The 21,640-nt window shown below is 41.1% G+C and overlaps 1 protein-coding gene and 1 non-coding gene across 3 annotated transcripts in view; one reads left to right on the top strand and one right to left on the bottom strand.

The window, feature by feature from the left end:
- Positions 1-21,640, bottom strand: part of Fim (plastin-2 Fim) — a 163,879-nt gene that overhangs the window by 17,150 nt on the left and 125,089 nt on the right. Inside the window, exon 1 of one of the 2 annotated variants that reach the window (XM_065235575.1) lies at positions 16,452-16,576. The exons of the other annotated variant lie outside the window; for it this stretch is intronic. Within the exon in view, the coding sequence (XP_065091647.1) occupies positions 16,452-16,529 (78 nt within the window). The 5' untranslated portion in view covers positions 16,530-16,576. Of the gene's footprint in view, positions 1-16,451; positions 16,577-21,640 lie in introns of those variants that run through there. 2 annotated transcript variants of the gene reach the window in all.
- Positions 17,581-17,701, top strand: TRNAL-CAA (transfer RNA leucine (anticodon CAA)). Its single transcript has 2 exons — positions 17,581-17,618; positions 17,657-17,701. It is a non-coding gene; the product is annotated as a tRNA-Leu (tRNA).

The following is a 21,640-nucleotide window of genomic DNA, read 5'->3' as shown; positions in this document are numbered from 1 at the left end:
GGTGCATATGAGTTTAAGTTGGATTTCTCAATAGAGTGTTTCGGGGCGATGGGAAACGAAAATTCCCACGTCAGTCGTCGCACAATCTCCTCTCTCCGGGGCGCAGCGGCCTTCCACCAAACTCATCTCAACGTCAGATTTTACGTAACTAATAGACTTGATTGGATCCGTTTCGAAGGATGGTGCGACTTAGGGGCAACGGAATGCATATTTGAAGCTTGAAGGCAAGTTGTAGGGTGTATAGGCGAAAGGGGCGTCCAAGGAAGTAATAAAACAACATCAGCGTGCTCCGCGGCCGGCGTACGGCGCACATACAAATTAGGCAAAGGGCAGCAGTTTTCTAGACCTGGACTCAGGTATTAAGGGTACACTGCATTTTCGACGGGTTTTAATGGCTGCCGCCACCCAGTGGCGATCAGCCGGAGGCCAGCAGTGTAAACATGCTGTATTTAGTGCTGCGTGCGTGTGATGACTTTTAACGATAAGTACGCGCTGATTGCGGTCTGCGGTTTCTAATTGCGTCGATTACGAGTCATTTCGGGTAGAATGGGACCTGCAGTAAGTTTTACTAAACAGTTCAGGCAGGTGGTTTACACATTGTTGGTTATGGTTTTTTTTAGAATACGCCATTTTGAATAAAACAGCAAGTTTTTTTGTGAGATTCAAAATGGCGGAATTTTAGCTCATATGTGAATGATTTACCCATAACAAACAATTCTACAAATTTCAACGCAAATCGAAGAAGGTCGCGTCTGATCGATTCATCATTTGGCGTGGAACTACTCTATGACCTTCATATTTTTCTACGGTTCGCACAATCTTGGATCTTGGATTCCAAACTGGCAACTCTCGACTGAACATCGCGAAGATCTGCAAGAGTATCTGCAGGGTCATAAGACACCAACGAAGCGCGTTGTACTGAGTTGTGTCATGGGGTTCTTCGATCCGTTGGGACTGCTCTCATGCTTCACCGTACATGGAAAGATCTTGGTTCAGGACTTTGGCGAACGGGCTGCGAGTGGGATCAAAAAGTTGACGATGCATGCTTGGTCAAGTGCAAGCAATGGACGGAGCTATTGCCGTTAGTGGAGAGGGTTGGCCAGACGCGGTCATCCGAAATCGACAGGCTTGAGCTGCACATCTAGACGGAAGCCTAGCGTACTTTCGTGCTATGGTAGGCGGTGAAATTAAATGCTCCTTGGTGATGTCTCGGTCTCGGCGCACGATCAAATCCAACAAACAGTTGTTTTCTTTGGACGGATTCGCAAACAGTTATGAGTTGGTTGCGGTCGGACCAACGAAAATATAAGCAGTTCGTTGCATTCAGGGTTGGTGAAATTTTGGAGGCAATCAGCTCAACGGATTGGCGATGGATCAGATCTCGGCTGAACGTAGCTGCTGCACTAACGAAGTGGGGACAAGGTCCTCCATTAGATCCAGAAGGAGAGTGGTTTAATGGTCCAAATTTCCTGTACCAAACAGAAGATTGCTGGAGGTTGCCGGATGCAAACACTGAGCAGGAAATGAAAGCGTACCTGCTGCACCATGAAGTGAAGGAGTTTCCAGAACCCGTGATCGACGTAGAAGTGACATGGCGCTGGCGTAAGTTGCTGCTGGTAGGATCAGATGGCAGAGTTAGGCAACCGGACGTATGGATAAGCAAAGGCGTATTCCGGTGCGGAGTAGCCAACCTTGCAGTGCTGGAAGTTCTTGATGGTAAATCCGGAACTACTGATGAACGGGTACCGGAGACCGGCCTGCCGTGAAGTGAGATGTGATAAGCGAGATGTATGCGCGCCGGTCCACAGTGGTAGGACCGTCGTTGAATGTTTACGTCGATTCGTGGAGAAGTCCGGAGTGATTTGAGATTCGGGCGTAATTGCTTTTGTAAACAAACACGTAAATCGCCGATTTCTCGTCAATAAAAGCTCAATCTCGTAAACTAACTATACCAAATGATAGAGGAATCATTCCTCTACCTCATAGTGTTGTTAGTTTTCGAAATTGAGATTTTATTCGCGAGAAATCGACGACTGACGTATTTGTTTACAAATGCAATTACGCCCAAATTTCAAATCACTCCAGAAGTTAGGAATTAGGAAAAAAACACAAACAAACCCAAGGAGAAGTTCAGTTTATTAACAAAATTGGAAAATTATATATAATTTAAAGTTGAATCAGTTTTCTGTGGAGGTGGTAGTTTATTAGTTTAGTGCTAATAATTCCGGTTAAATTTCTAAATCGGATGATTACCAGCCAGCAGTGGAAGACACCACCAGAATAGTTCCGTAAACAAGTAAAATTAATTGCCAGCAGCATAACCAGCGTCGGAGCACGAGGGATTAGAGGGGACTATTTCTTGTAAGTAATTTAGTAATTTATTCAAAATGAAATAATTAAATTATTAAAATATATATTACAGTTGAGCTGCTTGAAAATTTGCTGCAAAAAATTAGTGTGAATCTAATATTGATTACCTTAGAATCCCAAGTAGCAATTGGGGTTTTATGAGAGTTCTGCAGACTATGATTTAGACTTGAAGCATGCTTTAAAACCGTGATAAAACTTGCGATGTTACTTGGGATGAGATTGTTTGAATTATTCAAAGATACAGACTTAGAAATTCTCTTTTTTTTAATTGCGATTTTGATATTTTTCAAAGATGAGGATTTCTAAACGCATATAATTTTTTTCATACATGGACTCGCATAGAAAAGTATTGCAACACTCATTTGAACATTGCATCACCCCCCAAAAAGTTTTGCATCACCTAAACATGTTGAAAAAGCTGACAAACGTGCTGAATACGCTTGAGGAAGATAAAACTTGCGTTATTGGTACTTGGAAAAGTACTAATTCACTTCAGAAATCTTTGAAATCACATTGGAAAGTACTGAATTGGAATCACTTCTAAAAGAACTTAATCATTCCAGATATGTTCAGAATCACTTTAGGAAGCGCTGAATTGCTTATGAAAAATTCGGAATCACTTCAGAAATGTTCAAAATCACTTCCGAAAGTGTAGAATCACATCAGAAACTATCAGACTTCGAACTGTTTTCTTAAGTGATTCAGTACTTTCCGAAGTGACTCCAAACTGCAATGAAGCGATTCAGTACCTTTCTAAATGATTCCGAAATATTCTCAAGTGGTTCAGTGCTTCCGAAGTGATTTCGAGCTTTTTTGATATGATTCAAACCTTTCCTAAAGTGGTTGATTACTTTCCGAAGTGATGAAAAACAGTCAATGAAAATTAGTCAAATTACTTCAGAAAACACTGACTCATTTCAAATAAGTGTTTTCTGAAGTAATTCCAAGCACTTTGACACATTTCCATTGAGTGATGCTAAACTGTTCACGGTGATGCAATATTTAAATGAATGTTGAAATAATTATCTATGCGAGCTCATACTAATGACGGGTAGTGTATGTCCAGACAGAGATCTTGGAACATTTTCGAAGTTGAAAAATTACTCCAAAGAATACTCCTAGTTCCAACTTTCACTTGTCAAAATTCGGCCTAATGGCCCTTCTCCAGGTTACTTATACGCAAGACGGACGTTTCCATGCAATAGTAAATGTCATATTTCCAACCATAACCTATCATGTAAAACTGCTTGTAAAGCCAACTCACAATCTCTATCCCGACGCCTGTCGGCCGCATGCTTCCAACATCTGTTCCATGGGCCTTAAAGCTCTGCTCTTCTATTCGCATCCAGTTCAACAATAAAACGGATTCGAACAATCACTTTCACTTGAACCCAGAAACTCTCTCATTACGTATATAACGTGTGCCGTTAGCCCGGCCCGATCAAATTCGATTCATCCAATCTAATCAATCACCGACCATTGCGTTCGTTTGCGGCATTACGACCTCCACCACCAGCACACACATCTCTTTCGATGAGCCCGGCGCAGCATCATAAAACACTTGCGATTTCGGACCGACTTTCATCCGACAAGCTCATCCAAGGCTACTTTAAAAAAAAGACCGAGTTCCCCGAGCAGCGATGACATAAAAACGCTCTCGCTCTGTTTTCGGAGGCTTTTTACATTTGGTACACATTTTCACCACCGGCGTCACTACTTAGTAGAGGTTGGTAGGCTTAGTCATGCGGACTTTTTCGAGATGGTTCACTGCTGCTCTGCTCACGCTTTTTGACTGTACGGTCATATTTTATCCACACCATGTTGTTTTGGGTTATTTGTTATTGTTGTTTACTGATTCGTTCGGAACCACACAAAGCGAAGCTTGGCGGAAGAGATTTAAGGAATGCAGCTCAATCGAAAGTTTAAAGCTGCAGTCAGCGCCGAAATAAGTAGTGATTTGCTTTATCTATAGTGTGCCATTTTAGAGCAGTGAAAGTCATTCCGAACTGAATGCAATGAAACTTGAACTGGAATAAAACTACTACAAAACTTCAAACTATCGCACGCCTTCACTATTCCTCAGTAGGCTGGATCGATTGATGTAGAACTTTTACGACACTGTACCAAAAAGAGTGTTTGAAATTGACTGCTTTCGCCTGTCGTAAATGAAATTGACAGATTGATAACCTCAATTAATTCAATACAGTACGCGATGATTAACAGGTTCAACCTACCGTACAAGAAACTATCACCTACTGTTGTATATGTATGTAGGCGTTCAAGGTATGGAATGGGTCACGGCAGCAAGTCGGATGTACAACCGCGGGTAGACGACAGCGGCTAACCATTGGCCGCAACCGACTGACTGACTCATTGGAATTATGAATTATTCATGGCTTCGTCGTTTTTTCCGTTGTTTTGATATAATACCTAAAGCCGAAAAATATATAACTCTTCGAGAGAAAAAAAATCAGAAGGTGAAATTGAAGCGATATCCGAGAAATAACAACAATAAAACTCGGTCGGAAGACACGTCGTTGGCGGGTCTGTGAAGTAACAACAGTCAATCGAGAGGTAGGAAAGAGGTTATGTCTTGTATATCCACTGGAATTCATCGGAATTCCGGCACGATATCCGATGAACCTGTGGATCACAACAAATTAGTGCTTTCTCGCACAACTCCGGATGTTCCAATTAAAGTCAGAGTTGGTTGATTGATCAGTGCCCCCCCGGGGATGTGTTATAATATTTTATATTCGATGAAATATCACAGCTTCAGGTGTCTACAACCCATCCCATCGTCACCAAGGCCGATCAAGCGAATGAGATCTCAAACCGGATGGTAATTAACCTAAATTTTATAATCCAATACCGAAAACACATTCACACTGCTAACTGACGGAAGTAGCTGGCTTAGTTTCCGGCGTCACCTCTGAAATCGGAATTCATTAAACGCATAGCTGAGTAACCCATCGAGCCCCGGTTCCCCCCGCTGCGATTTGTTATCGATTCCATGTATAACTTTGTCAAGGGTATGTGAATTTTGCTTTTCGTTATCGCAATCCCGTTGGTGTGGAGACAACGTACCGACACGTAATCTCGCACCCATTCACTCTTTCACGCACTCACACTCCTACATAGACATGGAGTAAAGAACAAAGATAGTTGCATGTGGCATCTCATGATGCAGCTGCTGTTATTATGTACAAAGCATAACAAAACAATTGAACGTGTTTTGCAATGACGAAGCTCATTTTTTTTGCTCTTCTCCTTATTCTTGCGTTGTGCATTCCATTTAATTTCTCAGACATGTCAATGTCACATTGATACGAGCGATAACGAATTAGTCATCCGATTAGTGTCGAATGACGTTTGCGACCAGGGATGCCAGATGGCAACTCTGAAAAACAAAACTTAGAGGTAGCGCCGATAACATTTTTTGGCCTTTTTTTATGCACCACCACTGTAGAGTGCGCCAGGACAGTTTGTTTACATCAGAATAAGGATTTTTCCCAACGCAAATTAAAGCATTTTTCGTTGAAAATCTTATCAATTTCCATCAGTAATTGTCTTATTTTACGATTTTCCACAGATCTGAACTGATTTTAATTTTTAATTTTTCACAAAAAAAATATTCCTGAACCAGCAGGATCCTTGCAAAAATGTTATAGAATTAAATTGTTCAACTATAGGTCAATTTTTGGAGCATCTCAGGTGAATCAATTTGTCGGGAAATGTGAAAAAAGTGTTCCGCTTCCTATGTGTCACGGTAAAAATGTCTGCTCACAACACTCTTTTTGACGTTCTCTTTTTCACCACCAGAGGTTGAATCTATCGCTTACGCACTTAGATTTGTTTGCCGAGATGGGCACCACCGAGCAGATCGGCTTTTTAATTTTGCTGGATCTCAGTGAAAAACTAGCCGACATTCAGCAAAAATTATGTTTGTCATCTGTAAAATTCCCGGTTTTTAGCTGAATCTCGGCAAGTTTTTAACTGAGATCCAGCAAAATAAAATGCCGAGCTGCTCGGTGGTACCATAGAGGTAACTCTAAGACCAGACGGTCCCGAAGAAACGAGCTCAACTTTTTGGCTCAGCTCTAGTACTATCTTCGGTCCCAATCTAATCGATGCACCCCTCGAAACATAGGAAAATCCACGAACCCCTAATTATATCTGTCAAACTTTCATAGCGAATCAAAACAAACATAGTGTAGTACTGGAATTTATACCAGAATGGGGTACGTTAATCGATTTGCTCGGGACCGATAGGCTAGTCAAGTAGAGAGCCAATTTAAAATCGTTAAATTCGTATTGATTGTTGGTGGTACCCATCTCGGGAAAAAAATCAAAGTGTGTAAATTTTATTAAAAAAGTTTATACTTCTAAAGTATTCAAATTTAATCCAACCCTACCCTTTTATATGTTTTATACATTGCTCGCGGTTCATAATTGCGTGAAACATTTCTCACGGCCTGCTAGATGCTTCATTTTTCCATGATTTTTTTTTTCAATTCTCGGAAATCTCGATTTTTTAGGTGAATAATGCCATTCAATCTAGGGACGGCTCACTTTTAGAGTGCCCATCAAGGGGTAATCAACTCTGCACACTGTGCCGAAACATAGCATGGTACAATGTTCGGCACGCTAGGGCACACGCTGACAAGCAGGACACAAACAATATAATATAAAACGGCATCACTGTCGAGTGTTGACGTTTTGCCACTAAGGTTGACTACTTTAATTACTCCAATTACTCCAAAAATCTGTAAGAATTTTCTGCACCATCAATCTCGCCAAAACCAACAAATCTCATCCGATTGCAGGTTCAAATCCTAGTATTGAAAAAGGATCTTTCGGGATGGACATTTTCTCGTTTTCCTCTGCGTTTTTCCACAGATATTCTTGCCAGTCATTGGTTTCAATTGGGTGTGTAGTTCGATGGGAAATTCACAGGACTTTATGGGGATGCCCATAGAAGTTCATGTACTGCTAGGGGATGTCGATACGTATTAACCTAAAATGTTCCATCAGAGCTGGACCTATTTATAGGATCAATAGGAACAGATCAGTGCAATTACATTCCATACCGCGAGTCCGACAACAAGCACATACCCATTAGAAATACTCAGAGGGAGAGATAGGCGGAGAAAACAAAATACAATTCGGCTGCAGGGATTTGTTCCTAAATTATCTTGCAACCCTTGCTAGAAGCTAGCATTTCATATGACTTGTGTTTTTGATTCGATTTACGTGCAAAATTATAATTGATTGCATCGCAATATTTTGCACATTTCTTGGTGCTATTAATTAACCAACAAAGATCAATTAATTCATAGAATTAGAATATTGCTTCTGATTCCAAAAACTAGTTGAATTTGAGAAGCACACGAATCATAAAGGTGATTGAATTTCTGTTCGATTGCAATAGCCTCACATTTAATCTAGTAAGAATGTAAGTGCTCGTTTGGCTCTGATTTTGACAGTTCATTTGGCTCAAAACATTCTCTCCGCCCATCTCTCCCTCTGAGTATTTCTAATACCCATCATCAACGATCTGGTCATTTTGGAGATCCATCTCTGTCATCAGCCTTCTGTTGAACTCAAGGGGTTGGTCACTCCGCACAGTTATATGGGCACACCCGGGCACACTCACTGGCACTGTTTGGCACTGTTTTTTAAAATCTTTAATGTTTCTGGTAGCGCTGCACTATCAGTGCGCATGTGCCAAACATTTGATAATCAATTTTTGGAAAACGCAACCGTGAAAGTCCCGCCTGGGTTCACACATTCGGACCACCGCGTATACCAAAACCAGGACAATCGCTACTGTGCTGAAAATTCAGTGCCAACATTTCAAAGGGGCGTAATTGCTTTTGTAAACAATGGCTTTAGCCGTCGATTTCTCGCAAATAAAAGCCCACCCCTCCAAATTACCAATGCTAGCTGGGACAGGAAACATTCCTCTACCTGCTGGTGTCATTCATTTTCATGAGTGAGCTTTCATTCGCGAGAAATCGAAGACGAAAGTCATTGTTTACAAATGCAATTACACCCCTTTGAAATGTTGGCACTGAATTATCAACATTGCATACATACAACGATAACAACACTCAATCAATACCACATTCCAAACAGCACCGGTTGTGATTTGAAGATAAAAGATCCTCCAAGAAATCTAATCGGCCTAATCCTCGGCAAATAGCTTGATACCATCCAGCTCCGTAATCGAAATCGAAACCCGTCCACATTTCCTCATTTGAGCTCTATCTATACATCGATCCGATCCGTACATTACGAACAACTGATTGTGGACTAATTACCGGAACGTCAATGGCCAAACCAAAACACTGGACCAGCCAGAATTACCATCCAACTGAAGCTGCTCGTCGTGATTCTCAGCTGTTATTTTTCACCTGATTGCTTTCCTGCACAGCGGTTGTCCATCGCCAGCATAGAAAGTTGCAACGTTTCGCAAATCCCCCTGTATTATTCTCGGTTTCAGCGAGCAAAACAAAACATTCGAGCTGTCAAAATACCGGGCTTGTAATTATTCACAAAGAAACAAAGTTAGCTCAATGAGTGGCACTGTCGGCCAAGCTGTCGGCACACTTGAGGCACACTGAGGAAAAATTTGGTTGAACAAGTTTGAGTCAAGAGACCCCGATGCGATGGGTGGTCTGCCGATCAGTTTTTGTAAGGCCTTGCTCAATCTGGTGGGGTCAACAGGTTCACAGTAGACACTAAGCAACTTGCAGTTTGCCAAGAGCCCATGGGCGTGCAGATGAGCAACAACGACCACGGGTCCTGCCTGCCGTAGAACTGCAGATGCGAAGATTATCTGGATCACAAACCATTTCCGAAGTATGACTGATCTGAAGTGAGGGGGTGAGGGCGATATTAAATATCAAATTGTGATGGTTTTCATCGATGGTACTAAGGTAGCACAACTACATAAGATCGTGAACTTGGTAAGCTTGAACGTGTGCAATTGGAGATACCATTATCAGCGACACGATAGGCTTGGATGATGTCTTCGAGGTCACGTACTTCTGAGTCGATCAAATGAACGGGTTCGAGGATGTTGTTTCTAGAGTCTTTCGCCCGTTCCGGTTCTGGATTTGATTTTGTTAAGGAACATTTCGTCCACCATCAATCAGGTTACACCTTCGTTTCGGTACACGTTTCTTTCGGACGGGTCGAATTTGCTTGAACACCGTATAGGTTGGATGGATTCCAGTTCCTCTGCCACTGCCCACTCCGTTCACAAGTTCCCATTGAATTTGCCTTTAAAGCCTAGTTTACAGTTCAAAGCGAAGTGAAATTTGAAGCAAGTGAAAAATCATGAAATTTCGCTAGCGGAAAAAGGTTGTGGAACATATTTCAAATTCCTCTTTTCACAGTGAACAAAATCGATCAGTTTACAATCACAGATACGCTCTTTCTCGAACGTCAACTTTTTGCTTAGCTGCTGTTCTTTTCACGAGCAGCTGAGCTGCATGCGTGAAAAAAGTAACCGTAAGCGAAAAAGATGCGATCCACAAAATTCGATTTCGAGATGGCGAGTAGGACCGTCACACGGTCTTAGCCAGGGAAAAGAGGAGCAGCAAAAAAAAAAAAAAAAAACGATTTCGATGGAGCGTCCTATCTGTTAACAGTTCCAAGCGAAGGGAAATAGTTGCGAATCGTATTTAGTATGAGATTTTCACTTCACTTCGATCTCTATACAGGCCTTAATAAAAAAAAAATGCATTCAATTTCCATCATTTGCATCAACTATTCAGTGGGATATAAACGTCAAAACAAAGCATGCACCGGCACATTTTCGTTGACACCTATACATACATACATGCAATTAGGCGACGATAAAGAAACAAAACACGATTTTGGTGGAGCAGAGAATTCGGATGCTGCCAACGGAGGTCCCCGAGGAGTTTCGACGGAGTTTCCACGCATTGTCAGCGAAGGATGTTCTGTACGATACCAGCGAAGAGTTTGGGTGCTGCCAACGGAAATTCCAGGAAGTTTCGACGGAATTTTCTCGCATTCTCGCCGAACGGGGTTCCGCACGATTTCGGTTGCGATTGAAGATATGCTGCAAATGGAAATTCCAGTTAATTTGCTACGAAGTTTTCCGGTGTCGGTTTCGCACGATTTCGGTGGGAATCTAGATGCTGCCAACGGAAGTTCCAGAGAGTTTCTGTGGAGAAGGTGCCGCACGATATCGGTCACTGGAGTTGACGACGTTGGTCGCCAGTTGATTCGGCCGGACTGTGTTCTGGTGAACTGAAGCCGTTGTGTCGCGAGTGATTGCTTATGGAAAGTGGTCGCCTTTTGTTTTTCTCTGCTGAGGTCCCTCTAGAGTTGGAGCAGCTAGAGTGTGTTTCTTGGTCGATGGGGGTTTACGCTGCTGTGTGAGGAAGGAAAGGCGAGAGTGCTGTTTTTAACACCGGTTGAAGAAGTAGCGGCAGCATGTATAAAGATTAGTGCCGTTTAACGCATACGCACACTAACGGTATGTAGTTCGATCTGTCAAAATGAGTTTGACAGCGGTTTGCTATGTATTTTCCTCGGATTTTCACTACCAGTTTCACACAGCTCACCAATACAACCAGGCATGAACATCTCTCTATGGGAGCTCGTCGCTACAATGGCAGGTTGATCAAGTCGAACAGCGAGGATAGTCCACAGTCTACCGTCAGTTGTCTTGCTACTGTTCCGCGCGATTTCGGTGATTTTGGATGCTGCCAGGTTCCGAGAAGTTTCAAAGGATTTTTCTTGGCGGAAAAGGTTCTGCATAATTTCGGAGACGATTCTAGATGCTGCCAACAAAGAATCTAGGAAATTTCGATGGCGTTTTCTTGCGTTCGTGGTGGAGGAGGTTGTGCACGATTTTGGTAAAGGTTTCCGATTCTGCCAGCAGAGGATTCAGGTAGTTTCGACAAAGTTTTCTCGCGTTCACGGTGGAGAAGCTTTAGCACGATTTTGGTGGAGATATCCGATACTGATAACGGAGTTTTCTCGCGTTCTCGGAGGAACAGGTTTTGAGCGATTTCGGTGGAGGTCATGAAATTCCCCCTTATTCTGCACCACGAGTGAGGTGAGGAGACTCACAAGTGAGATGACAATTGTCACCGTGAATGAGGTGACTCTCCGTGCAAATCAAATGGAGAGTCACCTCACTCGCGGTGATTATAGTCACCTCACTAGTGACAGCTAGTCATATTTCCTCACTAGCGGTAATAGGAGGGATTGTTGAGAGAATCCTGAAAGTAAAATAAATTCTGATGATATTTTGAAACTATCCCAAGAAAATCCTTGGGAAATTTGCAAAAATATCCTGAGATAAGTTCCAAAGAAATAATTCCGTTCAATTTTAGGTTCTAGAAATTCAAGATTCAAGATTAACATAAGTTCAAGCTGAACATTGCATTAGGTTCTAAATAACATTGACAGATTATCTTCGCCGACTTTCTCTTTGCATCCCCACGGCTATGTAAAGACATTCCCAGGTATTTTCAGCACGCAAATAAATAAATGAAGCTTTTATTTAGCATCTAATACGACAAACACATCAGGAAACGGTTCTATTATCAAGTTATTAACGAAAGAGGAAGTCGACAAAGAGAATCGATCAATGTTACTTAGGACCTAATGCAATGTTCAGTTCGAATTGTCAAAATTCAGCAACTTCGGTTGACCACTAATGTCAAGATTCTGGTATTAGAAAACTGTTCAAGATTATGGAGCTAGATTCAAGATTCTAAGTAATATCGGACTTTGAATGTATATAAAACAAGACTAATGTGTTAGTGTTTCAATCAAATTTCCGGTTATTTCTCGGTTTTCCCGGTTGTTTTCGATTCCCGGTTAATTCCCGGTTTTCAAGGTTGACTGACCACCCTGCACTACGCCAAATTGATAAATCGAGCAAAAAATAAATAAAGAGATCTACGGAATGACATTTGAATTCTCGTATTAAGAAATTGTGTGAACATCAATATTTTAAGGTAAGGCCAGTTTAACTTTGAGAGATTTCTGACTTCAATACGGCGGTTTTAAAAGATTTCAGATTTTAAAAAATCAAGGCTCTAGTCTAGTCTACACATACACAGCCAGTACTTGAAAGAATCCTGGAAAATGATACATCTATCATTTTTCTTGTCATTATTAATGCCTGCTGCACATCAAGGATGTGAAACAAACAATAAAGCGGCCAGGCCTACTGTGTAGCGTTAAAGATTTAAAAAAATCAAGGCTCTTGGATTTTAACAAAATTTTAGGATGCTGACACTTTGAACTATAATGACAGGTTTGAATGAATTCTAGGGATGATTCTGAAGAAATTCTGGATAGAATAACCAATAGAATTTGACGAGAAATTTCAGACCATTTCGAGAAGTATTTTAAGAAAATTTTCAAGGAAAACTAAATGCGAATCCTAAGCTAGAGCTGAAGAGACTGCTTTTTTCTGTGAATTCGTTTAGAATATTCATCAGACAACCCCGGAAGTTTTTTTAAACTTCCTCCGGAAGATTCATCCTGCATGTGTCTAAAGTCTACTTCCAGAATTTTATTGTGGACTGTTCTTGGAATTTTCTCCAGAACTTGCTTGCATCTCTTGCCGGAAGCTTGTTCCAGTTTAAATATGATGGTTTTTATGACTCCCTCTGGAAGCTACTTTTGACTTGCCGTGGAAGCTTTTTCTGTTGTCCACCTGATGATTCCTGAAACTACTCCTGGAAGTTTATTCCACTTTTTCCCACAAGTGCTTGTTCTGAATGTTTCTTCTGAACGTCACCGAACGATTCTTAAGATTTCTCATGGAAGTTCCTTCCAAAATTTCCCCCGAATTTCCTACTGTCTTGTCTCGGAAGTGTCTGCTGACTTTCACTGGACATTTATAGAAAGGATTCTCTGGAAGTACCTTCGGACTTGCCCGGACATTTCCTGGATGTTTATATCCCAACAGATTCAAGTCAGCTTCTTTGGAACTTATTCCGGAATAAAGAGAGGAGGATTAGTGATTTCCATCTAATTCCACTACCATATTTGCTTATCCTTGACAGATACGCGTATTTCGTCTAGAATGTACAGACATCTTCAGTGACGCGTATCTGTCAAGGATAAGCAAATAAGGTAGTTGAATTAAATGGAAATTACAAATCCTTTCTTTATACTGGTATTACTCTAAACCACCCACATTCATCAGGATTATTCCGGAAGTTTTTCCAGACTTCTCCAAAATTATTGATAGTGTCATACGAAGTAAATTTTCCAGGAATGCTTTGTGCCTTTTTACCTATTTCCCAGGACATTTTCCCTAAAATTTTAAAACACGATTTTTGGAAAAACTATCGTAAGTTTATTGCCAGACTGAAATTTCAAATTGAATCAATTAAATCACGTATTTTTTTACAAACATTCCCCCTTCCCCTTTCACAGACATCCTGGCCACTGCCTCGGAGAATTCATCAGAATTTCGAGGGATTTTTAAAGATAGATTTTTCCGGAAGGATTTGGTAGGATATTTTGAACATATTTCCAAGTTTTTCTGAGCAGTGTTTCAGAAGATTGTGATGAAATCTGCAAGGGAACTCTATGAATATATTCCAGACAATTCCAAGAAAAATCCATGAGATCCTCTCACGGTATTTTGAGTGGAATATGAAGGAAATCCAGAGATAGTTCCCAAGCATTCTGAGGCGAAATCCAAGCAAAAGTTGGGATTATTAATGGCATGCCAAGAGATTTCCGATGAATATTCCAAACGACTTGTAAATACAATTTTGGAGAAATTACAGCAAATGCTTGAGAGAATTATTAGGATAAATGTAGAGTTAATTTCGAGAGTTTTTTTTTGGGAAATTGCTTAAGTATTCTGCGCTGAAGGCCGAGACTGTAATGGAGACAATTTTTAAGAAATACCGGACAGAATTATAGAATTATTGAGGGTAATCCTGAAAGTAAAGGGAATTTTAAAGAAATTACAGAATGATTCTAAGGAAATCTTTGAGACATTTGAGACTCTGGAAAATGACCTTTCTCGGTGTTAATTTTTGATATCCAGTACCAAAAATCAGTAACAAAGTCGAGGCTTTAACAGAATTCGATTAAGGCACCAAAATTTATTTTTTGTAGTCTTCATTAACCAGAGTGTTTGCCATAGGCTAGTACATCTCGACCTCAACAAATCCCAACGATAAAGAACAAATCAAATTCCCGATTATTTCCCGGTTGTTTTTGATTCTTGGTTAATTTCCGGTTTTCCCGGCTCAGTGGCCACCCTGAATATTAGATGTAAGGTAAAATCCATAGAGCTCCTGCAATGTTCCAAATGTTCATAGAACATCACTGAAAATCCTAAAATTTTCCTGAAGATCTCGGAATTTTTGGTGAATTTCTCTGGACTTCTTTGAATACTTATTTAAAAAAAATGTGAAAGGTTTTATAAAATTCCCGGTTCCCTGTTCCCGGTTTTTCAAGGTAGTAGACACCCTGCATTATAGTTTTGGAAAATGCCGTTCCAGTCAAGTAGAAGTCAGTCTGTCAAATGGATGAAATGCCACCACTTTATCCAATTCAGTCCCTTTGTTGTTCACAAAGCGGCGTTTGGAAAGCGGACAACACTCTCTCCGTAGTCCCTAGTTCGAATTGAATCTACCGCATATTTTTGTGCAAAATTCCGGTAAAATTGGGCAGTATTTTTAAAACAAATCCGATGTTAATGCTTTTTGAAGCCTCCTGTCGGTTGCTACATGGATCACAAGCTCCTAATGAACCCAGATAGAAGGGAGTTTTAAAATATGTAAATAATTACTTGACCCATTAGGTGTGGTTGGTTACACAACGAGCGTGAGTGGCGCAGCCAAACGGTCACGAAAACGACGACTGGAATCGTATTATGATGTCAGTGAGTATGGAAATTGTTTGAGGAAGCGCGACACGTTCCAATACTTGACAAGACCAATAAATGGCATTTTGTATTAAACTGATCGTGGTGGATGCTTCCTTGTCGATGCATGGCCTGCGACTATCCACAATAGTTGACCATCTCTTGTGTCAGTGGCGAGTGTGGGAGGCCTCACGTAGATTGTTTTCGCACTTAAAACTTCAATACGTGCTGTTGACTGCTCTCTGGGGTGCCTTCAGGGTTAGGTGGGTGGTGCGTGCGTGTGGTGTTTTGTTTACATTCTGTACAACTGCTGAGCGACATTTCAAGGTGGGATTACTTCAGCAGTACTTTATGAATTTGATCTTGATATAAGCATGTTATTTACCGTAAAAGTTATTGACGCCCGGTAATCCCCATTTTTGTCACCTTAGACATTCCAGACACTATACGGCTGATAGAAAGTTTTGAGCCCCATTTTGACCGTATGTCTGCCTTATGTGGCAAAAAAAGAGGAATTAACGAGCGTACTGATTACCTGGGACAGCATTGAAGATTTTAAATTGAATACAAACCGCAGCAAATACCAAATTCATCAAACTCGAATTGCCGTGAATCGAAAAAATAAATGATAACACCCCACAAGCAACGCTATCAATCGATTGCCAAACCTATCGGACTTGTAACGGGGCAGTAAACCGCTCGAGTTCAATCAATTATTATCATCAATAAAGCGGAAAGGTACTTTTTACCAGTTTGGCGCCTTCATTCTTCATTTCTTTCGCGTACGTAGAGTCCGCATCGTCGTCGTTCGAATGATGAATGTTGTGAAACGTACGTGTCAAACTTAAATCAGGTTGATCGAAGCCAAGCAAACACACTATTTCCGCACATAGCCAGGAAGTTGGAGGCGTGTCCTCTTCTGGGCAAAATGACTGACTGGCACCTTTCTTGACCGTCGAATCACCCTACTACTGGAGTCGATGATGATTCAACCCATCAGGGACTAGCAACGCAACGAATGATTCAAAATGCGACCCGATAGTTACGTAATTCCAGCGCCTTTGATGAGTCATGAAGTTTATACGTCTGAGGCCACTCCCGCTGCTTATTTCCGGATTCAAATTAACAACAACAACAACAACAACCTTGACATGTCACTGTCTAAATGCTGAGTGCACTCGCTTACTTGTTCGAAAAGCTCCGGTGTAAACTGCCGCCGAAATTCTTCAAAGTGGTCGTGATTCTCGGCGTACTTGATATCCATTGTGTTCACGTCTTAATTCCGAAACTAACAATTCAAGGTTCAGTCTTTAATAATTCAATCAGTCACTCGCGGGCACCCACTACAATTTTCCAGAAATTCTTCCAACCACGTTCACGTTGACAGTGTCTAAATTGGGCCACTTTTGACGAAAGACTGCTTGCCTTCACCTAGCGCACTAATCGTTTTCCGTTATCACAACACCGCAGCTGGAGGCGATTCGACATTTTCGCGACTTCGATTATGATGTTCATACTTGAATTGATAGCAGTTCGGTGAACACTGGTATCTATCCTCCACTACACTCGCAAAATCTGCTGCTGCTGCTGCAGCAATACGGTTTCGGTGATAACGTCCAGTGCAGCTGCTCGCCAGGTTTCGAAAAGCTCGTCTGCGGGGAAAACGTTTTGACCCGTTCGAAGGTCGATTGCCAACTAAAAATCGTGCAGACCAACCGGCACCCCTCTGGCGTTTGGTTACAACGAACGGACGGCTAAACTATAAACCGTGAACCGTCAACGAGAGCGCAGCTTTCGACTACCTACCGACTACCGAAGGAAAGTGCCAAAAAATAAATAAAAGCAAATAAAAAGGAGAATTATAAATCAAAATCATCTCTAATTATCATCATCATCGTGGGCATCATCCGTCCATCTTTAATTCATTAGTCCTATGGTAGGTAGGTACCCGCTGGATTTTAGAAGCGAAATCGACAAAACTTGCACTCTCTGATTTTTTTTTTTCTGTATCCTATATTCACCTATCAGATTTATTACGCCGGTCAAAAGAAATCAATAAAATTTACCACCCCGGGACCGTCGGGTGGTGCATCGGAAACACGTTCGCCAAATGGCGATGTTCCCCTTGCTTTATTTACTATTTGCGCGCGTGGTCGCTCTCACTCACCCACAGAAGAGCCACGTGTTTCGGTGAGTTCCTTTTCGCTCTCTCTCGCATTTCGCCATATTTCTCTCTCTATAGCAGCGATGCTTTGCTAATATGGTGGTGAAGCCCGCAGATTTGGTAGCGCTTTTGGCACCCCTCGCTTCAACATGTCAGGATGGCCGAGCGGTCTAAGGCGCCAGACTCAAGAGCAATCTTACCCTCTCTCACCGAGGGTGTTCCGAGCGTTCTGGTCCTCTCTGAGGGCGTGGGTTCGAATCCCACTTCTGACAAGAATTTTTTGTTTACTGTGTCCAGGAGGAGGTTGTGCATCGAATGGGGGATGATGATCAGTGTGAATTTAATTAATGAAAATAGTGAAGAATAATGATAGGGTTAGGCGTTAGGCCGACAACATAGTAGAAGCGTTCTATAGGAATCGTTCAAACCTATCATAGTGAAAGCGATGCGAGAGGTGCACGGTAAGAAAAAAGTACCCAACGGCCAGTTTACTTTACCTACTTTTGACTTTTTTGTCTCCTTTTCTCCTTCTAATGTTGTCAAAAAAAGAAGGAGCAAAACCACCCAACAGGGGTAGTAAAGTGTGGGAACCCAACGTTGAGTATAATCATATTAACCTACTGTTACAACTAACTTACTTTTGGTTAAAAAGCCAGTGGAAAATTCCATACGAACTGCTCACAATGAATGAAAATTACTTTGACCCGCTTTACCTACTTTTGGGTTCCTGCACTATAGTGCCGAGATGAGTGAAAAAAAAACTTAATTTTGGGTACTTTTTTCTAACCGTGTGTGCAGCGTTCAGCAAAGCACGACAGAGCTGTTCGTGTTGTGTTTTGACGCCTGCGAACGCAAGTGGACTGATAATCTTTGTTTGTCACTAGATTCAAAATCAGATCGAATGTGTCCATATCCATTCTTGTGTAAGACCGAAACTTCTCTGGATATTTACGAAGATCTTCATACAATCTGAAGAACTCCTCATCTCGCCTTCTATTTCGATTGATCGGGTGAACTGCAAACTCTCTTTTGTTGTTCATTACGAAATAAATCGTGCTTGAGGAAGCGAAATATTCCTCATCGGATGAATTCATGCTTAATTGAAACAAATTTGAACAAATCAGGCATAACATTTGATAACGGCACAAAAGCATTTGTAAACAAACTTTCTAAGGCCCTTTACACGCGAACCAAAGTACGCCCACGCAAATCAATACCACTTTAGGAAAGGTGATAGTTGCCCCTATCCGATGATGTTGTTCGTTTGCGTGGGCGTGCTTTGATTCGCGTGTAAAGGGCCTTAGAAAGTTTGTTTACAAATGCTTTTGTGCCGTTATCAAATGTTATGCCTGAAATATTTTGCACTGCGCGCGCGACTGTAATGTTTTCAAAAACGCTTTCACTATGTCATAGGTTGCTTTACTTGTCGCTTCATTTCGCTTTGCCAATTGCTTGTTGTTGTCGGCCTTAGAGAGGAGGGCTTAGAGCACTCAATTATTTATAACCGGGAGAGATAGGGGCCGTGCACTAATTACGAAAGGGTGAGGGGAAGTTGTAAAATCATACAAAATAGAGCAGAGGGGGAGAGGGTGGGGGTATGTTAAAACCTAAATATCTTAAAATGTTTATGCTCGATTTTTGATTTTTAAAGTAGACGAGTCTGTGTCTATGGACACGAACGAAAACTTGACGTAGGACCGTGATTGGTCCGTCCATTTGTTTTTGGGTTTGATTCTATTATTTGTTAAAAAATCTGTAATTTTAGCTCTATAATTGTTTAAATGGTTGGTTCTTTTATCTGGTATTCTTCAAATGGATTTCTACAATTTTAGAAAGAATGATTAGACACTAGTGTTGTCGACGGGGCAATCGTGCTATTGCTAGGATCTGTAACAAAACAGGTTGTTTTCAGATAATTGTTTCATCAAGCTACATACGAAATGGAGTGGCTATCAACAGTAAGAGCAGAAGCGTTAAGCCTGTAATTTCAAGGTTTGTTGATATATGTATTTCTCGACGAGCAGTTTGGTTTTACAAAAGGTCGGTCAATTGTTCATCAGTTGACTCGAGTAATAAATATTCTCAGACGGAAAAAATCTATCTCTAAAACATCTGCTATAGTCTTCCAATATTCTCCGTGAAGATCATCCAAAATGGTCGTTCCACAAGGAAGTACCCTTGATCCCATCCTGTTCAATCTGTTAACCTTCCGGCTCTTCCAGATGGTGGAACGTTGTCTCTGTTTGCTGATGAAACATCCATCATCTACAAGGTTATGGTCACCGGAGCTCTAACTGCTAAACTTCAGAGAGGTTTTGATGTTGTTATTGTTTCTTTATTAAGGAAACTTTCAGCTCATGGCTGGTTCGTCTTGTTTCTGGTTCGTTATAAAGTTTGCTTTAGAGGCCTGTCTGAGAGTAGTTCAACAACTGGAAGATCCATATCCGTATCCACATTCTCAATCACCTAGACTTGTTTCGTCTGTTAATAATAAGATCGGCTCAGTGGAATGGTGGATCGGTGGTGGAATGGTCAAAAGAGGTTGTGAATCACGGACTAACACTAGACAGCAAGCTTCATTTAAGCTCCAATCATGTAACATTGAATGCGGCCAGGTGGCATCAAATGTAATGTCCTCAAAACCATTATTAACTTCTCGCAATGGTCAATTACAAATTTATTTAGTTGCTTCCGAATTGGGTTCTTTAATTTTGAAAAATATATCGGTTTTTATATATCATCTGAAAGAGCTTCGTTTTCTGAGCACAGCGATATTTTTTTCGAACCCACACACTTTCATCTCGATTTTTAAATCAAGATTTAAAGCAAAATAATAACTGCACTGTTTGACACTAAACTGACAAACTGACAGCTCACTCCCATACAAAGTGAAACCGAGGGGCGCTAATAAGAAGATTTTTGCAAATGTAATCGTACTTATTTAAAATAGTTCCAGTGTACCAAAATTGATGAAATTTTGGGTTTGGGTTCCATTTTTAATGCAGATTACGAATATGCATTTACCTCAATACCCTTAAAGAACCCAATTGACGAGCACAATTCTCGCGTCACTTTTCAAATAGACCCATCTACATTGATCGATTCTCTTCATCGACTCTCTCTTTCTTTAATAACTCGGCTGCATTCATATTTGCGTATTGACCAATGCACGGAATGAACTGCACGAACAAATTTGACGTTGAAGCGGTGCCGTGTTTACTAAAAAAAATGAACACATGATGATGCTCGCGTAACATTTAAAAATGGCCTATCAACTTTTGTACACAAAACTTGTTAATCCTTTTTCGTGCGAACCGAAGTACACCCACGCAAACCAACAACACCATCGGGTAGGGTAAATTGTCCCCTTTCCGATAGTGCTCTTGGTTTGCGTGGGCGTTCTTTGGTTCGCGTGAAAAGGGCCTAATAAATTGTTTATAAAGTTGATAGGCCCTTTTCTAAAGCTACGCGAGCATTACATCATGTGTTCATTTTTAGTAAACACGGCACCGCTCAAACGTCAAATTTGGTCGTGAGTTAATTCCGTGCATTGGTCAATTCGACAGTGAGCATGCATAAGGGCCTATACGCGATGATCGATTCTCTTCGTCGATTTTCTCTTTTGTTAATAACTCTCGATGAACATTTCAAATGGTCCTATCTGCTTTGATCGATTCTCCTTATCGAATTTCTCTTTTCATAACCACTGCTATGCAAACAGATTTCGCGCTAATTCCACCACATAGTTTGATAAAGGAGGTTCTTATCTAGCGTCCAAAACGTCAAATACAACAGGGAAAGGTATTGCCGCTGAGTTATTGACAACAGAGAAAGTCGATGAAGAGAATCGATCAATGCAGATTGGACCTTTTGGAATGTTTATCTAGAACTCGCTAGATTTGACGTTTCTCGGTGCGTTTACTGTTGCTTTTGATAGCCAATACAACCTGTTACTACTCTGCATTGAACAAATTCTAGAAAATTGTTTCGCTTAGCTGTAGCAATGCAAAGAGAATCGATCATCGCGTATTCGCCCTTGTGCATGCTCACTGTCGAATTGGACGATAATAACAGCTGAACATGTTTCTGGAGCCGATTTATTAACGAAAGAGAGAGTCGATGAAGATAATCGATCATTTGTAGATTGGTCTGTTTGAAAAGTGACGCGAGATTTCTCTGGTGCTCTGGTGCAATTTGAAAGCTCCTACTTT

The sequence above is a fragment of the Ochlerotatus camptorhynchus genome, unplaced genomic scaffold (genome assembly GCF_037179485.1).
Source record: "Ochlerotatus camptorhynchus isolate MF236.1 unplaced genomic scaffold, CSIRO-AGI_Acam_v1.1 ptg000498l, whole genome shotgun sequence".
NCBI lineage: Eukaryota > Metazoa > Arthropoda > Insecta > Diptera > Culicidae > Ochlerotatus > Ochlerotatus camptorhynchus.
Note: the sequence above shows the minus strand (reverse complement) of the source record. Positions and strands in the feature narration are given on the sequence as shown.